Genomic DNA, 25,908 nt, shown 5'->3' with positions numbered 1-25,908 from the left:
CACACTTTATAGCACACACTCACTTTAAACAAACACACTGTAGCACCCACTCCCCACACTTTATATTTATTGATGAAGGATTGCACTACAACTCGTACACCTTACTGTAAATTGTACCTAAATTGTACCTCATCCCATTTCTGCTTTGCACTATATAGTATTGTACATTAGTACACTGCATAGTATTGTATATTATATGGTAACTCAGTTACGTCTATTCTGCATCGAACATTGTACATATGTCTATACTGAACACTGTGACCTCATTTTCTACTTCTAATTTACATGCTATACTATGTTATTTGATACTATCTTGTCTAGCACAGTCTCTGGAGCGTAACAGTAAGAAGCATTTTGTATGAAAGTATTCTGTACTTCTGTATGACAACTATTAAAGAAACTTGAAACATGAAAACTTGATATTGTCACCCACTGTAACAGAGAAGCCCTTGGTTTAGCTGAGTTTGTTATTTGATCCGAAGAGAATGGACCCTAATGATGATGCCCCTAATGCATAATTCTTCTTCTGTCCAGCTGGCTTGGGAGCATGACCTTAATATACCTTTGCCTGCTTCTCAGTGGAGTACAATTTGGAGGACAACTCTGAATGTGGAGCTCATCTAAATTGTTTTATGAACTTATTTCACTTTACTTTTGTTTTTGTGTTTTTTTTTTTATCCAATGATTTAATGAGTTGAGGCCCCGTATAGGCCCATCTGGGTCTCTTGCCTCTACTCAGCACCTTTATACGCTTTCTGTCATGGTCAATGTTTTTACTGTTTTGCTGAAATGGTGCGAAATAAATAAATAAATAAAAATCTAAATGTGTGAGATTTAGGATTATTAAATATAAGATTCTGAAATAAAAAAAAAAATACAAAAAAATTTATATATAAGATTCTGAGTATAGGCTAGCATATATCACCCCTATTAGATTATCCAAGATGTTACAGCTATTATCCAGCTGTTCACTCTGGGTAAGTAACATATCTAATGTCAGAGCTTTTTAATATTAATGTCATATTAATGCCATATTAATGCCAAAAACCAGATGATAATGTTGGAGTTACTGTTAACCGGCTCTTGACATTGAGTTGCTTATCTACCAAAAGATCATTTTAAACTGCAAGTAGAATAAACCAGCAAAAACCTGCTTTTCTAGTGATTCTTGGTTGGAAGAATACATGGACTTGCTATAGATGGTTGATTGATTGATTCATTGATTGATTGATTCATTGAAATTTGTATTAACAGATTGCAGAATGGGTACAATACAGTACGGCTCAATACACGCAATTGTTAAAGGGATGCAGACCAGAGAAAGACTTCAATTTCAATTCATAACATTTATGACATACACAACATACAAATATACAGTACTGTTACATCCAGACATTTATGACATACAAGATATACAAATATACAGTACTGTTTATTTACAGACAGAGTTTCTAAAAGAGAATATATACATTTGAGGGGGAGGAAACTGTACATTGCCTATTAAAAGGTTTGACCATGTTGTAAATATTTAATCATAACATACAGTATGTTTGTCTGATTCTATAACTGTCAAATGCTGTTACGGGTTAAACAGTAGGCGTCACCCTCTCCATTTCTGGTTTTGTTGTTTAATATTGTTTGTTATGTTGTTGTTGATGTGTTGATCTTGGAGATAGAGACGGAGAGGTAGGGGGAGGTAGAGAGAGAAAGTGCCTGAGGGGTGATGAAGGCTGAGAGCGATAGAAGGGAGGGAGGGAGGGAGGGAGGAGCAATGATCCCTGGCCTTTGATCCCTGCATCTTGGAGCTGTTGAGTGGAGGGAAGTCTCACAGGGGATTTTGCCATCAGGACCTTCAGACAACCACCGAACCCTTAGGACCTTGTTGCTTGGGACTGACTTTACCTGGAAAGATTCTCTCTCTCCGACCGATACTTAACTGCTGGTTTCATGGTCAACAGGAGAAAGCAAAGAGTGGTATGAATTGATTTTTAAACGTCTTTCATTTTGAATGTAGCGTATTGTATTAACTGTAAGGTGTTGAAGTGTCCTGGTTGAAGTGTCGAAGGGGTTGCTTTGAAGTGAGGTTGGATTTGGATGCCATTATATTTCAAAGATATCGTAATATTTGTAGTAGTTGACTCACAGTGGTTGACGTATAGATTTTAAGAGTGTGTGTTTCATGAGATGCTCGATACAACATTATTTGTCTATGCAATTGTCCTGTTGTAGATTAAATGCATGTGCAAAGCTCAAGTCAATGTGGGAGGTTATGCATTATTAATTATGTCCTCACTCTGGCTTTAACTGATAATGCATTAGCTCTCATCTCCCCAAGACAGTTTTTGTGTTTTAGTTTATGCTTCTTGACAAGCTGTGTGCAGGGCCTGGGGCTAATCTAAGTATATCTGCAGGAGGATTAAGTAGCCGCATAAGGAGCTTTCACTAATGTCAGGGCTTCAGTATCTGCTACATTTGGAGCAAGGAGGAGAGACCTTGCGAAGGGGCCTCAGTGCAATGCCAAACTGATAGGCCTACTGTTTTCTTGGATAAAACAGGAATCCGATTTATTTTATAAGGGCTTGATACAATATTGCAAAATAAAAATATATTTCAAAATAATCTTGAATTCTGCAAGAATTCGATCCTGGCTTCAAAGGATACAATTATAATTGTTCAAATTGTTGTTTTAATTAAACAGGATTTAATAATAATAAAAAAGAGGCTTGTACATTGCATAATTTTCTATAAATAACTTTCTTAACTTTCTATTCTTTATAATGAAATCACATTATCTGGAACATGGCTCCATTTAAGGCCCCGTTTAGACGGAAACGCTAGCAGGTGAATCCGCAAATATATTTTTTCGGATGTGCCTTTCGTTTATACGGAAACAGCGTTTTTACGGGATGAAACCGCAAAAAAGTGAGACTACCTTCCAGGGTGGAATTCCTAGAAACGCAAAAGCTTTGCGCTCTCGTCTAAACTGTTAAAACGTATAAATCTGATAAAACGATGACGAAAGGGTTGTCACGGCTCTGGTCGCGCGTACTGCTTACGTCACAGGTAGCAGGTATGCGCCAGTAGCCGAGACGTAAACAAAGCAAGTATGTCTGACTTATATCAACGGAGATCACCTGAAGGCTACATTGGCAGTACTTTTAACCCTTTCACTGCCACACGACAGAAGGTTAACCCTTTACTACCACACAACCGGCTGTCGTGTGGCAGTGAAAGGGTTAAATACACAAGAATCTGTCCCGCGGCGTGAGTGGACCCACTGTCTGTGAGTGACTCTGCTTTGGTGCAATCACATTCCCCATCCACAGTCCGCGAATCAGAGGCAGAGTAGGGCGGGTCTTCACAGCACGTCATGTGACATATGCGCCAATCGTGTGACAGTGGGGCTCCGTCGTCTCGAGTCGTTACAGCGTCGTCTGCACGCAGAATTCCATCCCAAAACGCTCGTCTAAACGTAAAATTAAAAGTGAAACCGCAAGATGACTTTTGCGGTTTCTGTTCACAAAACGCTCGTCTAAACGGGGCCTAAGACTAACAGTGTGACCTCAACAGCATGGTCCTTCATCATGAAATTTGCTCACAAGCACCATTCAAACATTAAGTAAAAACATGAAAATCCCTAGAACTGGGGATGCAAGGTTTTCAGCATAAAGCATTATATTGGTGTCTGTTCTGTCCATTGCAACCTCTGAAAATCCTCTGGGGAACTAATACACCTGTCCCTGATTCTCTCTCTGTGTTCCAGTGACTAATATGAGGAAACCTGTGAATGTCCTAGACCCTGGAATTGGACCATAGGGCTTCCATAGTGTTCAGAAAGCCAAGCTGGAGCAGTATGCAAACCCAACGGTGAATCGCCTGGCCCCGACAAACCCCAGCACTGGATATGATGCTATCCAGTAGATGTCATAGAGAAGGCGTCATGGATTCCAATCAGGCCTCCTCTTCCACTCCATTGCTGGGACCTCGCAGCAGTTGCACCAGGCGCCACTACCAGCATGTCAGGAGAAAGCTGCGGCCTGGTCGGATCATGGGCTTCATCCTCTGCCTGTCAGCAGCCTGCACAATCTTCTCATGGAGTGCCTTGACAGTGGCCACAATGGCGGACCAGGGATCAGCAGGGGAGGGATCGGCTGAGGAAGTGTCGGTGCCCCATAGGACTCTGCTCCACCACCACAACCACTCGGGCCTAGTGGAGGACACGCCCCTGGTCATGCGCTCGACAGCACCGGAGGACATGAACCATGGGGACTACCCCACAGACTACTTCAGTCTGGAGGACAGGCGGCAGGGCTACGTGCTGTTCCACATGTTCGGCATGCTCTACATGTTCATCTCTTTAGCCATTGTGTGCGACGAGTTCTTCGTCCCTGCACTCACGGTCATCACGGAACAGCTGCAAATCTCGGACGACGTGGCGGGCGCCACCTTCATGGCGGCCGGAGGCTCCGCCCCAGAGCTCTTCACCTCCATCATTGGAGTCTTCGTCTCCCACAGTAACGTGGGCATCGGCACCATTGTGGGCTCGGCCGTCTTCAACATCCTGTTTGTGATCGGGATGTGCGCCCTGTTCTCCAAGGAGGTGCTGAACCTCACCTGGTGGCCTCTGTTCAGAGACGTGTCCTTCTACATCATTGGCTTACTCCTGCTCATCTATTTCTTTCTGGATAACCAAATCACCCTGACAGAGAGTATGGGCCTGCTCTCATGCTACATCGCGTATGTGACGTTTATGAAATTCAACTCCACTGTGGAGCGTTTCATCAAGTCCAAACTGGGCAGCAATCAGGTGGACGAGTTGGAGGCTGCACCAAAGGTGAGCTCCCTCCCATTCCCCAATACATCGGTCTAATCTGTCCATCCATCCATCCATCCATCCATCTGTCCATCTGTCTATCTATCCATCTATCCATCCATCCATTCAATTTATTCACCCATTCATCCTCCCTCCCTTCCTAGCTATCCATCCAAAAATGTTCTCCTTTTGCTCAACTGCATTCCTCTTTTGTGACCCAAATTTTTTGAACGGTATGTTGACAACAGCCAGTGTAGTGGGCCTATTGCCCATCCATTCATCCATCCATCCATCCATCCATCCATCCATCCATCCATCCATCCATCCATCCATCCATCCATCCATCCATCCATCCATCCACCCATCCGTCTGTCTGTCCCTCCATCTGTCCATCAACACGCTTCTTTAATGTACTGTAGCTGATGATGATCTAATGATGATTATCATCTCTGTCTTTCAGCAAGGTACATTTGACTCTTCTCCTTTATTTGTTATTTCTCTCATAGCTGCTCTCTGGGCCTTGCAAAGTACAAATACGGATCAATGTTTGAAAAAAGAATATATAAAAGATGGGTGCTGACCCTGACAGTACGGTTGACAGTACTACTAATGTGCCAACATTTCAGCTGATTCCCTGGGAGATGTATGTTAAAGGAGAACGACGATGGTGTGCTAATGAAACAGTATGAGCGGCCTAACTTTCCTGACTTCGCCCATCTGGGAGGATAACGATTTTTCTTAGTCTGTCACCTGTGACTACTGGGAGGCAGAGCCAGACCTCGCTGTTCGTGCTGATTAAGCCAGATTGAACAGGCTCCGCCAATTTCCTTTATAAACCAGACCAAGGCCAGTGTTTATCAAGCCTCTCAGAATGGTCACCGACCAGGTTCTCTTTCACCATCAATTCCCTTAGAAACCTGGGCAAAAGAACGGTGTCATAAATAGTTATAAATATCCAAGGAGCTTCCCACACTCTCAATTTAACAGTCTCCAATCACTCATATATTTATTTTTATCAGGTATTTAAAATGTCAGTAAATGACAGGTTTGCCCAGGTCTGAGCCATTAAGCCTGTCAGCATGAGAGTGCTGGCCTAGGTCTGAGCCATTAAGCCTGTCCTGGGATCGTTGACCTATGTGTCATCATCATCATCTACTTCAGTGGTTCTCAACCGTTTTTGTCTCAAGGACTCCCAAATTGATATAAATGAAGCTTTGGACCCCCATTTGATAAGATTTTATATTGTTGGATATAATTAGATTCAGAATTATGTAGCTGAGATAACAGTGGAGAAAGTGAAACCTGTGATCACAATATTCACTTTTACATATTTCCCTTATTGGCCCTACTTTTCTGGGGACCCCCTGGAACTCCCTTAAGGACCCCTGGTTGAGAACCGACTTTCTACACTCCTAATCAGATTTCATAAATACTGTACAATTGCTTAGAGAAAGCCTGCTACACACATAACCTACTGTATTATGGGGGGACTGAGGGGAGTTCCCCTTTTCACATGATGCTTTTTTATGCTACAACCCAAAATATATCAAAAATCAAAAAATGAATGGTTAGTTGTTAGATAATCCTGCACTAGATTCACATCAGATTCATATGACCATCTATAACCTAGAGCAGATTTACACAGAACATTGTGTGTGACGACGCAAACACCAGGAGTTCCTTAATTTGGTCTTTGTAGAGAATGGTTTGATTGTTGATTGATTGATTTGTGTTGTAGCGTAGTTGTTTACAGGGGTTCCCAAACTTTTCAGGCCGGGACCCAGAAAATAAGGCATCAGAGAGCCGCGGCCCAATGCACATCGTCAGGCTTTTTTTCCTTTTCTTTTTTTTTGTCAGGCGACCGATTTTTTAAGTCAAATATCACTTCAATCCTATTAAGTTGGTTCAAGTTAGTTATTCATTTATATGTGCTATTTATGAGAGGGCTAACTTGTTGCAAAATAATAATGATAATAATAATAGCCTCATTAAAATACTATTGTTGCTTCGGTTGTTTTCAGCGTTTTATGTGCATAATCTGTTATTTAGTTTGAAATGTTCGTTGAAATAAGTAGATTTTTCGTTTTTGTTTATTTATTAAGTTAATATAAAACCATATAGTCACATTTTAGAATACAATAGAATAGAACTTTAGAATACAACTAGAAACACTGTCCTGGCCTGCTTCTAAGTTCAGTGGCCTGACTTTTTATTTTTGGAAATCATCTCGCGGCCCTCCCGTGGCTGCTCGCGGCCCACCTTTGGGTCGCGACCCCGACTTTGGGAACCACTGGTTTACTACATACTACATTCTGGTGGGGAGTGATGGATGAGCAGAAAGGGGTTGGGGAGGGTGGGAAAGGTTGGAGTAGAGGTTGTTGGGTGGGTGTAGCCAGAGTCAGGGACTCCACACCTCTGCTTACATCCCTCTCCACCCATCTCCTTCCTCCTGTGGGCAGCATCTCTTGGGTTATGCAGCTTTTCATTGGCCTGACAGCGTAAGGCCAGGATTTTGAGGGGCCCACTACTTTAGGTCATGGGACAGTGTATTTCGAAGCTGCAATGGCAATGCAATGCATGTTTGCCTCTTGTTTCGAGTTGAATAACTACTGTATATTACACTGTTTCTGTAGGCATTTCACCTCAACCAAGTTAAGATTGAGCTCAAGTTAAGTTAAGTTGTTATCCCAAATGAGAGCTCAGCCCTAGCACCTGTGTTTGGTTTCATATGTCAAGGAACTATGGGAATGATAAGATATGAAATACGATGGCAGTGAAAGCCAGAGCTAAGGCAAGTTAGTAAGCCTAGCCTTATGAAGGCTAACAAATTATGAAATAGAATCATAAATGATTTACAAATGCATACAGTATCTCCCGAAATGCTAAATCCTTTCTAATGACAACACACTTGCCAATTATGTCAGCCTGGGTCCAGTGCAGAGAGAGAAGGGAATGGGGGAGGTTTGTTGTGCAGGTGGTTGTGTAGCTTTGGTTTCAAATTACTTTGTGAAACCCAGAGGGAGTCTACCAATAACAGCAGATTCATGTACTTTTTAAAGGACAAAGCAAATGGCTCAAGACAATGATCATTCAGATAAACAAAATAAGGGTGTGGTGCAAGAGATACGAAAATGAAATAATTCAAAATAGAAGCTATGATATGACATTTGTTTCTCCAACTCTTGTATGTTTTGTCTTGTCTGTGTGTGCAGTTGGAGTCAGATCTGTTGCTCTCTGATGTGGTAATCTCATATGGAGCTGAGGTGAAACTTGGTGAAACTAAAGTACTGCAGGCTGTTTTTAGTGCAGCATACCTGTAGCCTAGTCCGACATCCAACCAATTCTTCAGGGACATATACCGTACAATTCCAAATTTGACTCAAAGGATACTGTAGGGTAGTATCCAGAGGAAATCTTCTGCAAACAGTGCTCAGAGATATATTCTGTGCACGGTTAAGATACAACAAAATGAACATTTGTATTGATGAATGGCATCTGAAATCACTCTAGAGCAGAAGCATGCACCATTAAGTTCATGAACAGTCAAAAACTAAATACATACTAAAAAGTGTAAAGTTTGTCTTATGTGTTTGTATGGACAGCACACTTTTCTTGAACACTTTTGGTAATGTTGGCCTAAATAAAGTCCATACCTGGTCAAAATGTTACAATTAATTTAGGATAATGGAGCTTATCTTAAACAGTTTCCCTCTGTTTTGGCTTTCCACAACTATTAACTTTGGTGTGGGGGTTGGGGTTAATTCACTTTTATTTCAGTCACTCTAGAAAATACATGTTCTACTTAACTAGATAAGTAGGAAATGACAACTCATTGGAATTTACTGTTTGAATTCAGTGGATTTCATATCTATCTAAAAGATCTAAAGTTTAAAAGATTTAACAGGGGAATTTACCCCAACCCCAGTCAGAACATTCAATCTGTGTGGTGAATCTTGAATTTGAGCCAGTTGTGCCGACTTCAGCTCTGTGTTGTGTCTTGGCTATGTCCACACTAATATGTTTTCCTTTTAAAACGGATACATTTAGCTACATTTACGCCTAGCATGCACACTACTCCAGCGTTCTCAAACCCCTAAAACAATGATGCGGACACCCACAATTGCTTCCTGATTGGGTCTCATCAGTCACGACATGTCCTTTCCTGATTCATCACACCCCTATCGTGTGACCCTTTTCTGGAGGAAAGCAATGACAACTATCAGCCTTGACTACCAGTGGTTAATTCAACATGGATAAGGAATTGCAGGTGTTGTTGACCTTGCTGTAACAGTTCCACCTCGTCGCCTGTCCAAGCAAGGAAATATCTGCCCTTATTTTCCACCATTGCTGTTCTTCGTAACAGTATTTTCCAAAACTAAGCAACTGCAGAGTAGACTATCTGCTTCCTGCTTACTCTGGCATGTGCATTCCCTGCGTATGTGAATGGTCATATCATTATGCATTTCCGGCGTGTTAGTATGGATGGAGATAATTTCTGAAGCGGTGTTAAAATGTTTTTGTGGACAGAAATCATTTTAGTTTTAAAATTAAAACGTATTAGTGTGGACGTAGCCTGAAGCCTACATACTATAGTGTCTTTCCACCATCAGCGCCACCTCATTAGCACTGTTGGAGCGCCAGAAGCTCTATTTGTAGTCTGGGTGGGAAGTTCAAGTGACTCTCCAGGTTGTTTCACCTCCAGCGCGCTTTTCTCCTTCTCTCCTCCAGCACTTGGTGTTCGACTTGCTTTGCCCTCATGTGTCGGTGGGTCTTGAGTAATCCCTTAGGTTAATCCACTCCAATCCCATTAAAGCCACTAAGAATAGTCACTTACTGGCTGGGGAGGGGGGTCAGCAGATCACACGACAATAATGACAAAATGCCACCCTTTAAAAACTTGACAGTGTGCTCATTTATTGGTTCATTTTCCACCTTGTATGTAGTAGGTGGACGGAGCAGGTGTTTTTAGACAGCGGGTGCGATGGCTGCAGCCAGGCCTGTGTGTGGAGGTGAGAAGTAGGAGGTCATGTTGGTTTTTGGGGGCTGATCATTCTAAAGACTCCAATCCTCGCTGATCCACTTATGAACTGCTTACCTGCGGTGACGACAGCAAACGTGCAGTGCAGAGATCTCAACACTGTCCACTTGCTCTCTATCTCTTTGCAGCAGATTTATAAAGCGTGCAAATGAAAGTGAATTAGCAGTGAAATTGACTGTGCGTTTATGGCGACTTACGTCTCCATCACCTGGTCTTTGTGTATTTGCAACATTGAATGTGCATTTCAGTGAAGTCTGACAGTGTTAACCTACTTCAGTGGTTGTAAAGGGTCTGGTGTTCAGCGGACATCCTTTCAATGCCATGGTATACAATTATTAAACCTCCTTTGCCCCTTCATTATGTAACAATACCTAATACATGTATCTATCTATCTGTAATCTATGTTGCAGATTTGCACATGTAATTTTGGCACCTCTTGTCATTCATCCACTGCTTTAGTTCTGGCACCATAGATTGTCCACTGCATTGTTATGATGATGTTTCATATCCACTGCATTGTTATGATGATGTTTCATATCTGTGGAGGATAGGTTGGTTGGCCCAGTGGCCTATACTTAGGATCTGTTCACACATTTCTTTCAGCAGGATTCTGTGAGGCTTACCTGATTGTGACAGAAAACCAGGCCTATTTGCTAGAATTCCATGTTTGCATTCATTCCCCACTAGTATTATGTTGGTTTTGTACTTTTTGATACGGGTATGTAAAAAATCTTAAGGTTAAGAATCTACCATTAACTCGCATTCTGTTTTTTGGAAAAGCTGTCCCTGTGCTGATCACCTTGGCTGCTAGACACAGGTATAATAGTGAGTCTAAATTACAATACTATTTCAAACTTATTTCAATGAAGTGAAAGAGAGAAGGAACACAGGGAACATGAAAGAAGAGAAGGAGCAGCTTGTGAATGAACCGGTGAACAGTGTGACCTGTGAAGGTTAGTACTGGAGTTCACACGCAGCGTCTAAAATAACCCTTCCAAAAGCGGTGATCTCTGCCGATTAATCCTGGCTAAGTCTCACAGCTTGGTCCAGTCAGGTGGACAGTTGACTCCTATAGTACCTCTCCGGGATAGGATAGAGAGAGAGAGAGAGAGAGAGAGAGAGAGAGAGAGAGGAGAGGAGAGGAGAGGAGAGGAGAGGAGAGGAGAGGAGAGGAGAGGAGAGGAGAGAGAGAGAGAGAGAGAGAGAGAGAGAGAGAGAGAGAGAGAGAGAGAGAGAGAGAGAGAGAGAGAGAGAGAGAGAGAGAGAGAGAGAGAGAGAGAGAGAGAGAGAGAGAGAGAGAGAGAGAGAGAGAGAGAGAGAGAGAGAGAGAGAGAGAGAGAGAGAGAGGAGAGAGAGAGAGAGAGAGAGAGAGAGAGAGAGAGAGAGAGAGAGAGAGAGAGGAGAGAGAGAGAGAGAGAGAGAGAGAGAGAGAGAGAGAGAGAGAGAGGAGAGAGAGAGAGAGAGAGAGAGAGAGAGAGCCCTTGGAAAACAATGGCTTTTGACTGAAGAGACAGAACCAACTATCTAAAATTAAAGTGTTGCAATTGCAAATTAATTTAACCATATTGGAATGTAAGAAGGAGAACATTTTAGTTCTCTCGTAAAAAAAAGCCACACAAATCGTTCACATGTGTTATTTGAATGGTTGACGTGTGATTGATGTCCATGGTATCACATGGTATCATGGTATGAGGATAAGGCTGGTGTCATTTTTTTTTCTTCTTATTGTCAACATAGCCCACAAAAAATACCAACAAAGCATTCATTCTAGTTACAAGTATGGTCTATCATCTAACCAAGACCAGATTATACTGTAGCTCATATCCAGAAGTCATAGAACTCCAACTTGGTCAGTATAATTCATAATTGCGATGAAGGCAGCCTTGAAGCGATCGCTTTCACTTCATTAAGTATTTTCAGCTATGTCTATGTTGCCAATACGAAACATTTATTTAATCTTTTTTTAATTACACCGGCCTTGTCCTTTCACGGACTATACATGTGATTATGTGAAGGCATCATGATAACATGTAAAAAGGAAAGTCTGTGAACATTACGCATATGTAACCACACTTGGAATTCACCCAAAGAAATAATTGATTTATAATTGTAAACGTTTTGGCAAGTCCAAAATTAATGTTGTTATTTACATGTTGCGTGCATGTGCTAATATGTATATGCATACTACTAAATATGTCTATACTACTACACTCAAGAGTGTAGCACTCCAGTTCAACACTGTTTGACGAACAATACACTTACCCTTAGCCGCCAGAGGTGTACACAATTTGTAAGTCGCTTTGAATAAAAGTGTCATCTAAAAATGATTAAATGTACCACGTGGAATGCACCTGATTAGATAAACGTGCTGCTAGTTGAAACATGCTGACATGCTGGTGCTCTAATGGGACATCTAGTGGCTCAATGTTATCTATAGCATCTTTAATATGTTTATGCGTGCAGTGCCGTGCACATTATGTGTCCTTACAGAGAGAAATACAGATTATGCATTGTGTGTGGTAGTTGCAAGAGCTTGTTCACATTTGTATCACTTTGCATGGCTTGCATGCAATGTCCTCTATGATGCACCGATATTTTACGTTTATCTGATGGGATTATATAATGATGATGATGATGATAGATGCTCTAGTTCTCTGCTAACATATAGACATCAAACAAATGACAATGACAATTACCATGGATCACAAGGTGACTTTTGATGGGTCCTAATGTCTTAATAGATCTAGAACCCAAGGCATGTGTGTTCTGTGTCTCTTGTGTTATGCGGCGTTATTAGGCAGTGCTGGCTCCTGTGAACATATACATGAGGGCACCAGAAAATGGAGCTCAATCACAATTGCATTAGAAAGGAAATATGACTTCTTTCTTTCTTTCTTTCTTTCTTTTTTCTTTCTTTCTTTCTTTCTTTCTTTCTTTCTTTCTTTCTTTCTTTTTCACTAACAGAACGTCTTAAGTTCTACAAACCATTAAGAAACGTAGACAACGCGAGTATGGTTGAATGCCAATAAAGGCTGGGTTTTAACAAAACAATCTGTTAGAGGTCATCTTTGTTAACTGACCATTTGGGTAAAACTTTACTTTAGGGGGGCACACATAATGATACTATATCTAGACTGATATAGTGTTTAATATTTATGATTAGAGGGAAGCAGGTAGAGAATCATGGTTTGTTAACATGTAGTTCCTCATTAGTTCCTATAGTCCCCACCAGACTGGTGGACAAGCTGATCGAGCTAGGTCTGAGCTCCGCCCTGAGCGCCTGGGTACTGGACTTTCTGAGCGAAAGACCCCAGGCGGTCAGGGTGGGGGGTCAGACCTCCAACACCATCACCCTGAGCATCGGGTCCCCCCAGGGCTGTGTTCTGAGCCCCCTGCTGTACTCACTCTACACACACGATTGTGTGGCCAAGTTCAGCTCCAACTCCATAGTGAAGTTCGCAGACGACACGGTGGTGGTGGGGCTGATCTCGGACAACGACGAGAAGGCCTACCGGGAGGAGGTTGAGGTACTGGAACGCTGGTGCCAGGACAACAGCCTGCTCCTGAACATTGGTAAAACCAAGGAGCTGATCGTGGATTATAGGAGAGGACAGCAGGAGACGCACACACCACTGATGATTAACGGGGCTACCGTGGACAGGGTGAGCAGCTTTAAGTACCTGGGGGTCCACATCTCAGAGGACCTGACATGGTCAACACACATAGACACAGTAGTAAAGAAGGCGAAACAGCGCCTCTACCACCTGAGACAGTTAAGGAAGTTCAGAGTATCGGGGAAGATACTCCAGTCCTTCTACTCAGGAGCTGTAGAGAGCATCCTGACCGGAAACATCACTGCCTGGTATGGAAACAGCACGGCACAGGACAAGAAGGCCCTACAGAGAGTGGTGCGCTCAGCCGAGCGTACCACAGGTATTGCACTACCTCCCCTGCAGGTTCTATACAACAAGAGGTGCAAATCCAGAGCCTGCAGAATAATGAAAGACCCCCACCACCCCAATAACAGCCTGTTTCAGCTGCTGAGGTCAGGCAGACGCCTGCGAACCCCAGCTACTAGGACAGAGAGGCTTAGGCTCAGCTTCTTCCCCCAGGCCATCAGAGTCCTGAACAATGAACATTGAGTACCACTGTAACACTTTAGCATGAGCGGGCACACACTCAGGCCGCACGCACCCTCACTTATTGCCAAAAGGAAAGGCCACTTTAAATTAGTATTAGCAACAGTAACAGTGTATTGCACTACTATTACTACTACTGTTAACTGTTACCCGTTATTGCACACATTTATTGTTACCTGCTACCTGTTATTGCACAATTTTATTGCACACATTTTTTGTATTGGATTCTATTATATGTTGTACCAATTGCACATTGTTGCGGGCAAGACCACCCGCATTTCATTGTATATCCGTATGCCGTGACAAATAAAACTCTTGACTTGACTTGACTTGACTTGTACTTAATCATCATTATTATTCTGTCCCCTAAAGTATTTCACACAACCTGTGTGCCACTGTAAGGTCTATAATATGTTCCTATTATAAGCCAATAGAACAAAGGTGCTCTTGGTGTGGAGATGATTTTTGGGCAATGAAACAGATTTATACAACGGCATGCAAATTTCTCGATTCTGATTGGCCATTCACACGTCTTTATTGGCAACAATCCACGGTCCTGGGCTCAGGACCCGCCCACAACCGAATCACATACCCCTCCCCGGCTCACTCCGGGAGAAAACAAGATCGCGGACAACAAATGGATATGTTGATAGCACCATAACGACTAAATATGAAGCGATTCTGTCAAGGGGAATGTGTTAGCCCTTTAAACAATGTTGGATGATGTAATTGATGGGTCTTGAGTCAATCTAGAACAAAAGAAAAATCGCGGATTGATTGATAGATTAATTGATTGATTTAAATTTCTACTTCCTTCCCACTGACTGCACTGCAGCGTTCACTCTCACACTGTCCGACGCTGGCGTACCCACAAACACACACACACACATACACACACACACACACACACACACACACACACATACACACACACACGCACGCACACACTGTGACACACACACACACACACACACACGCACACACACACACACACACTCCTGTCTGCAACAGCGGGGGAGTCAGACTGAGAGAGAAGCAGCGCTGTTTTAAGTGAGCATGGTCTATTGAATTGATTGATTGGTTGATTGCTAATTTTATTACTGTACCCCTGGTTTCCAACTGGTTAAGTTTAGGCTAAAAGAAATAAATAAAAAAATAGGGCAAAGAAAACGTTTTTTTCCTATAGGGCAAAGAAAACGTTTTAATTTGTTTTACCTACTTTATATTCTGCATCTGGTAATAAAATTTTCAATCAATCATTCCAATAATACACAGTTGGATGTGTTAGTTGGTTGGATGCACTTCAAGCTGCTTCCACATGAGGCAACTTCTCTCAATCATTCCAATAATACACAGTTGGATGTGTTAGTTTGGTTGGATGCACTTCAAGCTGCTTCCACATGGAGTTGTGGGAACTACTTTTTCTGGCGGATGGTTTTTTCAATAAATCTTCGATTAATGTGTGTTTATTGTATAGAAATAAGGTTGGATGAATCTGGCAGTTGTATAAAAGCTTTACACCACGTGCAGTCGTGATTTGTGACCAATAAACCATGCCTAGGGGGGTCTAACGACCCTCGGCTGCGCCTCGGGCCTAACAACCACCCCTAGGCATGGTTTATTGGTCACAAACCACTCCTGCGTGTGATGTAATGCTTAAATAGTATATCTGGTTTGTGTTGATAGTTACAAACCTATTCATTTGTGAACGGTGACAGAGTCTAAAAACAATGACAAAAAAGACCTTTTAATTCAATTGACCTTAACTAACATAAAGTTGTGTAAACTCATTAAAGTACTTGTTTGTTGGGACAAAGGGATAATTGCTTAATGCGCTATTTACTCCAGATAAACCCTGAGGTCTGGTGTCGCTTTGTTCTGGTTTGGTCAATGGTAGAATGACTGTAGCAAGCATGTTCTTAGAGAACTCACTCTTAAACTTTGAGTGTACCAAATGTTTATGTGTAGGCTATATATGCATCACAAGTTGCTTTTATTTGTCACGTATACAGTACATGTACATTACAGTGAAATGTTTGGTTCATACTAAGGCTGTCAAAGTTAACGCGATATTAACGCGTTAACTCCCGATTCTATTAATGTCACAAATTTTTTTAACTCAAGATTAACTACATTTTTTATTTTTATTTTTTATTAGATTTCACTCAGGTGTATTATTGATGCTCTCATTGATACTATGTTTGTGTGTGTGTGTGTGTGTGTGTGTGTGTGTGTGTGTGTGTGTGTGTGTGTGTGTGTGTGTGTGTGTGTGTGTGTGTGTGTGTGTGTGTGTGTGTGTGTGTGTGTGTGTGTGTGTGTGTGTGTGTGTGTGTGTGTGTGTGTGTGTGTGTGTGTGTGTGTGTGTGTGTGTGTGTGTGTGTGTGTGAGATATAGAGAGAGAGGGGGATGAGAGAGATGAGGAAGGGGCAAGAGAGAAAGAGAGCTGGGAGAGTGTGTGTGTGAGGGAGAGAGGGGTGTGTGTGATTAATCAGCCCTTGTGTGTGTGAATGTAACAAGTTCCTAACGTTTTCTTTCCCCTATTATTTCATGCACACTTTATTCATTGTTTTAAATTATTATTTTCTTTTAAGTTATTTTGTGCATCACTCTGTTTTGAATTTGATGCAAATTTGCAATGCATGAGGGTCATCCTTTTGTGTTAAATGGCTGCATAAAGCAAGCATTTGTTGACTCGCATGTTCATAAGAGTATTAAAACTTGGAACTTGAAAAAGATCCGTTTAAGGTAAAATAAAAATAAAAAATGCGATTAATTTGTCATTAATCGCGAGTTAAAGGGGAACTATCTTATAAATGGCCTTTTTGAGTGTTTAGCATTGTTTCCTAGCTATGTGAACTTATATTAATATGATCTATGTCTCAAAATTCTCATATTGGCGCATTCTTCCAATTCTCCTCTCACAATATTCACCCTCACTGAACTGAGTCATTTGAAAATGTGCCTATATGTGATGTCATATAGTCACTGCTGCATGTTAATGTTCAGGGGGGCCGGCACGGTGCCGTGGTTTAGGAGCCCAGGCTCAAAACGGCTCGAGATCTTGAGGTAGAAAAATGCTGTTTTTGAGGACTTGATTAGAAATACAAAACAATGAATAAAAAAAAAATATATATTACAGAGGTGTTCCATAGACTCACAGGAATTGTGTAAAAGTGCCCAAATAGTGAAAGAAATAGTCAAATAGTTCCCCTTTAACTATGGACAATCATGCGATTAATCGAGTTAAATATTTTAATCGTTTGACAGCACTAGTTCATACACATACAGCCTCATTATAAGAATATTCCACAATTAATACATTTGGTAATAATAATGGCACACATAAATTCACAACAACATGCGCATTTGTTGATACATGCAGGACTGGTCTTGAGACAGATGTACTGTACTGTATGTGTATCTCCGCTGCCATGAAGGCGCGGGGGGTCCCTCTCTTCCTAGTGGCGAGACATCATCAGCATCCTCGTATGTCCCCAGCCACAGTAGCAGCTAGGGGGGGGGGGGGGTTGTTATTGTTCGGGCAGGCAGGGAGTGTTCCCAAGATAGCGGGGACAGATGGAAGAGTGTCTTATCAGCTCTGTGAGTCGTCCGGAATTTGTTTTGTTTTGTTTTGTTTTGGCTGGTAGGCAGGCATTTTCAGAAGGGAAAAATGCCACGTCGTCTTCATCCAGGTTAATAGTGAATTAACAATTTCAACTTAATTGAACTGCCCCACTGAAAAAGAGTTTGCATTCGTTTTGAGGAGGTTAGTTTCATGGTTTGGGGAAGGGCTTGAGGTATAGATTTTGGGATAAATTTGGGATTTGGCGAGTGCTTGACTGCTAGAATTATAAGAGGATGGGTTTGGTGTCGTCGTAGAAGCGCTCAAAAATGTTTACGCTTTTAGTGGGGACAAATTGTGTTGTAAGAAGTAGCGTTGTCTCCCAGTGCTGAGGACACTGGGGTTATAATTCCAGTTTGACTGCTGCCTGCCAGATCATCAGACCACATCCTGTTGGTATCAGGGAGTTTTTGACAAGTCAAGAGAAGCTCCACCATGGCTGGCAAAATACCACACTTCAAGAGAGGGAGAAGTGGGATGGACAGAGAGAGAATTTTGCAGATGGAAAGTGACAAAATGAGAGGCTCTAACATCCTGTTTTGAGTCTTGAGTGTTTTATTTTTTTCATGATAGATAGATAGATAGATAGATAGATAGATAGATAGATAGATAGATAGATAGATAGATAGATAGATAGATAGATAGATAGATAGATAGATAGATAGATAGATAGATAGATAGATAGATAGATAGATAGATAGATAGATAGATACTTTATTCATCCCCTTGGGGAAATTCAGGGTATCTCGCATAGCTCACACAATAGACGTATACTGACAATGACAGTTTCTCAGTCCGTCATTCACAGTTATGTCTGGATCATGAATTAAAAAGTAAGCACATGATAAAAATTCAAGTAAATCATATCTACCAATAATAATAAAAACGTGATAAGATAAAAGCAGGTGAATAAGACAGGTGTATAAAACAGGTGTGGGGAACAGGGAACAAACAACCAACAGCCACAGGTCAAAGGTCAAGGTCCCACACTAGATTGTGTGCCTTTCACAGTAAATTTCGCAGAGTAAATTCTACTCAAACTTAGTACATTTTACTCAAACTGAGTAAAATCTTACTCACTTGGGCTCAAATGGACTCAGTTTGAGTAAAATTTACTCTGCGAAATTTACTTCTCTCTTAGCTCTGCCCCCTCTCTATAAGCCTGAGTGCAGCTGATGCAGAAGGCTATTACAGTAGTCATTATGTGGCTACCTCAACAGCACGTTAGGCTGCACAAACCTTTTAGCCTGATCAAGGTCAAAGGACACCACTCAGCCTGTCACTGCTGTGCCAGAGGGCACAAGTACAGCATGGATGGCAGACACAGGTGACAAGTTAATGACAGCAGGCAAAACAGCCATGTTACAGTTAACAGAAACAAAAGGGACAGTCTAGCTGACTCCTAAACTAGAAACAGAAAAACAACTAACTCTAACCAGAGCAGGAACAGGTGTAGACAGGCAGGATACACAGGTAACAGAGACAAAGACAAAGACTGAGTAGGGGAACACGACTGAAATACATACATACATGGCTAATGCAAAACAGCTGGGGGTGATGGTCGATGACGAACAGCTGGGCAGACACGACACATGATTGATTGATTGATTGATTGAAAAGTGTAGATTGCAGAATGCGTACAGTACAGTACAGCTCAATACACTGTACATTGGAATACTGACAAAGCCATACTTGGTAATTTACTGTACAACTGGTTTAGGACATTTGTAGGGGCCAGTTTTGAATTGCAGTCTTCCGTAGGTATTCTTTGAGAGTGTTTTTGAAAGTGGGTAGTGATTCACATTCCTTTACAGCTTTGGGTAGGGCGTTCCACATTAATGTGGCATAATTGCGAAATGTGTTTAGTCCCTTGTTTGAGCCGAATCTGGGCTTAACATGATTTGTGGAGCTCCCTCTGGTGTTGTGATCGTGGTATTCACTGACCTTTGGCAAGTATTTTGACATGTACATGGGTACCTTGGTCGTGTAGTGTATCTAGTAGACCAGGCCCATTGCAAGTTGCTGTACTCTGTCGTCTACTCTAAGCCATCCTAGGTTGTCAAAGTGTGCAGGGGTGAGGTGGGTTCTAGGAGTCAGGTCAAGCAGTAGTCTGACTAGTTTGTTTTGAGATGTTTGTAATTTGGTTTTTAGTGCCTTTGAGGTGCTTTGGTACCATGAGGTGCAAGCATAGTCATAGTACCCTTGAATGAGTGCTCCTGCCAGAGTCTTCAGGGTATTTTTGTTTACCAGAGAGGAGATCCGGTACAAGAATCGAGTTCGTTGGTTGACTTTTTTTATTACATTGGATGCCATTTTGTCACAGGAAAGATTAGCCTCTAGGATGGAACCCAGGTAGGTAATTTCATCTTTCCTTGTGACAATATTGTCACCCACTGTAACTCAGGCCCCGTTTAGACGGAAACGTTAGCAGGTGAATCCGCAAAAATATTTTTGCGGATGTGCCTTTCGTTCATACGGAAACGGCGTTTTTACGGGGTGAAACCGCAAAAAAGTGAGACTACCTTCCAGGGTGGAATTCCTAGAAACGCAAAAGCTTTGCGATCTCGTCTAAACTATCAAAACGTATAAATCTGTTAAAACGATGACGAAAGGTTTGTCACGGCTCTGGTCGCGCGTACTGCTTACGTCACAGGTAGCAGGTATGCGCCAGTAGCCGAGACGTAAACAAAGCAAGTATGTCTGACTTATATCAACGGAGATCACCTGAAGGCTACATTGGCAGTACTTTTAACCCTTTCACTGCCAGACGACAGAAGGTTAACCCTTTACTATCACACAACCGGCTGTCGTGTGGCAGTGAAAGGGTTAAATACACAAGAATCTGTCCCGCGGCGTGAATGGACCCACTGTCTGTGAGTGACTCTGCTTTGGTGCAATCACATTCCCCATCCACAGTCTGCGAATCAGAGGCAGAGTAGGGCGGGTCTTCACAGCACGTCATGTGACATATGCGCCAATCGTGTGACAGCGGGTCTCCGTCGTTACAGCGTCGTCTGCACGGAGAATTCCACTCCAAAACGCTCGTCTAAACGTAAAATTAAAAGTGAAACCGCAAGATGACTTTTGCGGTTTCTGTTCACAAAACGCTCGTCTAAACGGGGCCTGAGAAGCCATCGGTCTTGCTGAGTTTGTTATTTGAACCGAAGAGAATGGACACTGTTTTGCCCATGTGTAATGATAGTTTGTTATCGGCGAGCCATATGCAGATTTTGCCTAGTTCCGAGCTGAGGGTTTTTTCAACCTGTAACTTGTTCTTGTCAGAGACCAGCAGGGCTGAGTCATCCGCAAACAGGAACAAGTTGCAGTCACAAGCTGACGACATGCAATTTGCATAAATTAGGAACAGTAGCGGTCCTAGTATGCTTCCTTGTGGAACACCACAGCTCACTGGGAGGGGGGGGGGGGATAGGGTACCGTTTACCTCCACCATCTGTTTTCTCCACTCCAGGTAGGATTGTATCCAGCTCACTGATAGACTATCAAAACCAATTGCTTTTAGCTTGTCAATCAGAATGGTGTGATTGACAGTGTCGAAGGCCTTTTGTAGGTCCAGCATGACCATGCTGCAGTATTTGCCCGCGTCCCTCTTGTTTGATGTGGTCGTTCAAATAGAGAAGGCATGTGTCAGTGGAGTGGGATGTTCTGAAGCCAGATTGGAATTCGTAGATTAGATTTATTTCCGCGAGGTACTTTTCGACCTGTTCGTATACTATTTTTTTCTATGACTTTCGAGATGGATGTAAGGATAGAAACAGGGCGGTAGTTGCCTGGGTCTAATTTGCTGCCCTTTTTGTGCAGGGGTGTTACTCTCGCAATTTTGAAGTCCTTGGGGACGTGTCCCTGTTTTATGGAGAGGTTTATTATGTGTGTGATGACTGGGGTGATGGCGGCTGCTGAGTCTCTGAGGAATTTGGAGGGGATGTTGTCATGGCCAGTGGCCTTGTTCGGTTGGAGGGCACTCAGTTTTTTGAGTACCTCATCTGTTGTTACCATTTCCAGTTTGAAGTCGTCTTTGTGGACGCCTAGGTTTTTGTAGTAAGCTACTATGTGTTCTACCCCATAATGCCCTGAGTGGGAGGGTAGTTTGTTTACCAGTGTTGTGGCTATGTTTGTGAAGAAAATGTTTAAGTAATTGGATACATATGACCACACATGGAAACACACTGGGGACATCTGGAGTTCTATGCAGGCAGGGCTGTACGCCTGTACATGGGGAGCTGTGGGTATCTGTATGCTGCAGAGGATATCTCTGTCTGTTACAATACATAGATGTGAGTGGCTGCCAGGAGTTGTCTGTCAAAAGGAGGTAATGTGATTGGTCAGTTATATGGGTAGGCTATTCTTAAAGAAACACGCCAAATTAGCTTATTTGCCATCTACCCTGGAGTTAGACAAGCAGATACATACCCTTTTCTTCTCTGTGCATGCATTAAGTCCAATTTATACAACTGGCGCATTCATCCAACCTTATTGCTATACAATAAACACACATTAATTGAAGATTTATTGAAAAAACCATCCGCCAGAAAAAGTTGTTCCCAAAAAAAAAAAAAAAGAGAAGTTGCCTCGATGTGGAAGCAGCTCGGAAGTGCATCCAACTGTTCTCAGTAAGACATCCAACAAACTAAGACATCCAACTGTCTCTCAACTAAGACATCCAACAAACTTAGACATCCAACTGTCTTTCAACTAGGCATCCAACAAACTAACACATCCAACTTTTCTTTTCTTTTTTAACTACTTTCTATAGAACTTCATTCTTAGATGCTTCTATAGAAAGTAGGTAAAACAACAAAAAAAGTTTTCTTTGCCCTATAGGGGGGATTTTTTTAAACCTACTTTCTATAGAAGCAGCTGGGAGGTGCGCTGTTTTAAATGAGCGTGGATTATTGAATTGATTGATTGATTGATTGATTGATTGCTAATTTTATTACTGTCCGCCTTGTTTCCAACTGGTTAAGTTTAGGCACTCTTTCGAAGTCGCTCTCTTTCGAAGTTGGTTAAGGTTAGAGTTTGGAATCAGGGCTGGTGGTCTATCGCCCTGCTCTAAAGACAAACTCTAACCTTAACCAATTTCGAAAGAGAGCGACTTCGAAAGAGTGCCTAAGCGTAACCAGTTGGAAACAAGGCGGACAGTAATAAAATTAGCTGTTTCCCACTGGTTATGTTTAGGCACTCTTTCGAAGTCGCTCTATTTCGAAGTTGGTTAAGGTTAGAGTTTGGAATCAGGGCTGGTGGTCTATCGCCCTGCTCTAAAGACAAACTCTAACCTTAACCAACTTCGAAAGAGAGCGACTTCGAAAGAGTGCCTAAACTTAACCAGTTGGAAACAAGGCGGACAGTAATAAAATTAGCAATCAATCAATCAATTCAATAGTCCACGCACAATAGAGAGCATCCTGACTGGCAACATCACCTCCTGGTTTGGGAATAGCACTGCACAAGACCGTAGCAGACTACAAAGAGTGACACGTTCAGCCGAACGCAAAATTGGAGGGGGCCTTCCCACCCTCCAGAACATTTACAACAAGCGGTGCAGGGGGAAGGCTAAGAGAATCATCAAGGACTCCAGCCACCCGAACAACTGCCTCTTTGAACTGCTGCGGTCAGGCAAGCGATACCGGAGTCTTAAGGCGAGCACAGAAAGACTCAGAAGAAGCTTCTATCCCCAGGCCATCAGGCTGCTAAACGAACAATAAACACTATGCAACAACCATCAAATGCACACAGCACACACACCCACACGCACACACTCACTTAAACAAACAACACACTGCAGCACCCACTCTCCACACTTTAGATCACACAAACACACTTTATATTTATTGATAAAGGATTTGCACTACAACTCGTAGAACCTACTGTAAATTGTACCTAAATTGCACCTCATCCCATTTCTGCCTTGCACTATATAGTATTGTATATTAGTACACTGCATAGTATTGTATATTATATGGTAACCCAGTTACGTCTATTCTGCATCGAACATTGTACATATGTCTATACTGAACACTGTGACCTCATTTTTTTTACTTCTAATTTACATGCTATACTATGTTATTTTATTTCATACTTATCTTGTCTTGCACAGTCTCTGGAGCGTAACAGTAAGAAGCATTTTGTATAAAAGTATTCTGTACTTCTGTATGACAACTATTAAAGAAACTTGAGAAACTTGAAACTTGAAACTCACTTAAAACAGCGCACCTCCCAGCTGCTTCTATAGAAAGTAGGTAAAAAAATGTTTTAAAGAAATGTGCAATTAATCAATCAATCAATCAATTTGCGTGATTTTTATTTTGTTCCACAATGACTCATGACCCATCAATTACATCATCCAAAAAAATTTAAGAAACTAAGACATTCGCCGTGACAGAATCGTTTTTCATTTAGTCTTTATGACCCTATCACCATATCCTTTCGTAATGTTTACTGTCCGGCGTGTCCGCCATCTTGCTTTCATTCCTAAAACCACGAATGGCGGAGTGATAGGAATGCGGTTGTGGGCGGGTCCTGGGACCAAGAGCGTGGGATTATTACAAATACCCACGTGTAAATTGACTGTTTCAGCCAATCAGAATCGAGAAATTTGCATGCCGTTGTATAAAAACCATTACACCACGTGCAGTCAAGTCAAGAGTTTTAATTGTCACGGCATACAAGTATACAATGAAATGCGGGTGGTCTTGCCCGCGACGATGTGCAATACAGTGGTACAACATATAATAGAATCCAATAAAAATACAGTGGTACAACATATAATAGAATCCAATAAAAAAACAACATTGTGCAATAAACAGGTAACAGGTAACATAGTGTGACATCTCGGTATCTGTACATAGTATTTACAGAGCATATAGGACATGCTAGGTAGCTTTAGTAGTGCAATACACTGTTCCTGTTATACTAATTTAAAGTGGCCTTTCCTCTTGGCCATAAGTGTGCGTGTGTGCGGCATGAGTGTGTGCCCGCTCGTGTTAAAGTGGCTGCTAGTGTGTGAGCGTGCACAGCGTGCGTGTCGTGTGTGTGCTCGTGTGTGCTTGTGTGTGGATAGTTCAGTTTCTGTGGCACTCAATGTTCATTGTTCAAGGCTCTGATGGCCTGGAGGAAGAAGCTGAGCCTAAGCCTCTCCGTCCTAGTAGCTGGGGTTCGCAGGCGTCTGCCTGACCTCAGCAGCTGGAACAGGCTGTTATTGGGGTGGTGGGGGTCTTTCATTATTCTGCAGGCTCTGGATTTGCACCTCTTGTTGTATAGAACCTGCAGGGGAGGTAGCGCAATACCCGTGGTACGCTCGGCTGAGCGCACCACTCTCTGTAGGGCCTTCTTGTCCTGTGCCGTGCTGTTTCCATACCAGGCAGTGATGTTTCCGGTCAAGATGCTCTCTACAGCTCCTGAGTAGAAGGACTGGAGTATCTTCCCCGATACTCTGAACTTCCTTAACTGTCTCAGGTGGTAGAGGCACTGCTTCGCTTTCTTTACTACTGTGTCTATGTGTGTTGACCATGTCAGATCCTCTGAGATGTGGACCCCCAGGTACTTAAAGCTGCTCACCCTGTCCACGGTAGCCCCGTTTATCGTCAGTGGTGTGTGTGTCTCCTGCTGTCCTCTCCTATAATCCACGATCAGCTCCTTGGTTTTACCAATGTTCAGGAGCAGGCTGTTGTCCTGGCACCAGCGTTCCAGTACCTCAACCTCCTCCCGGTAGGCCTTCTCGTCGTTGTCCGAGATCAGCCCCACCACCACTGTGTCATCTGCGAACTTCACTATGGAGTTGGAGCTGAACTTGGCCACACAGTCGTGTGTGTAGAGTGAGTACAGCAGGGGGCTTAGAACACAGCCCTGGGGGGACCCGATGCTCAGGGTGATGGTGTTGGAGGTCTGACCCCCCACCCTGACCGCCTGGGGTCTTTCACTCAGAAAGTCCAGTACCCAGGCGCTCAGGGCGGAGCTCAGACCCAGCTCGATCAGCTTGTCCACCAGTCTGGTGGGGACTATGGTGTTGAACGCTGAGCTGTAGTCAATGAACAACAGTCTCACATAGCCCCCCTTCTGACGGTCAAGGTGGGAGAGAGTGCTGTGCAGTACCTGGGAGACCGCGTCGTCAGTGGACCTGTTTGTCCTGTATGCAAATTGCATAGGGTACATATCACTGGGGAGGGAGGCACAAATGTGGTCCTTGACCAGCCTCTCGAAACATTTCATGACCACAGAGGTGATTGCCACCGGTCTGTAGTCATTTGGACATGTTGGGGAGGGTTTCTTCGGTACAGGGATG

At 42.6% G+C, this 25,908-nt stretch overlaps 1 protein-coding gene across 1 annotated transcript in view; it reads left to right on the top strand.

The window, feature by feature from the left end:
• Nucleotides 1–3,940: 3,940 nt before the first annotated feature.
• The window catches only part of slc24a2 (solute carrier family 24 member 2), a gene marked incomplete at both ends in the record, with an annotated part of 56,363 nt that continues 34,395 nt past the window's right edge, over nt 3,941–25,908 (top strand). Inside the window, one exon of the mRNA XM_084318309.1 lies at nt 3,941–4,834. Coding sequence (XP_084174435.1) covers nt 3,941–4,834 — 894 coding nt within the window. The remainder of the gene's footprint in view (nt 4,835–25,908) is intronic.

Source organism: Notolepis coatsorum, assembly GCF_963971535.1.
Source record: "Notolepis coatsorum genome assembly, chromosome: 7".
Taxonomy (NCBI): domain Eukaryota; kingdom Metazoa; phylum Chordata; class Actinopteri; order Aulopiformes; family Paralepididae; genus Notolepis; species Notolepis coatsorum.
This window is presented reverse-complemented; position numbering and strand designations above follow the sequence as displayed.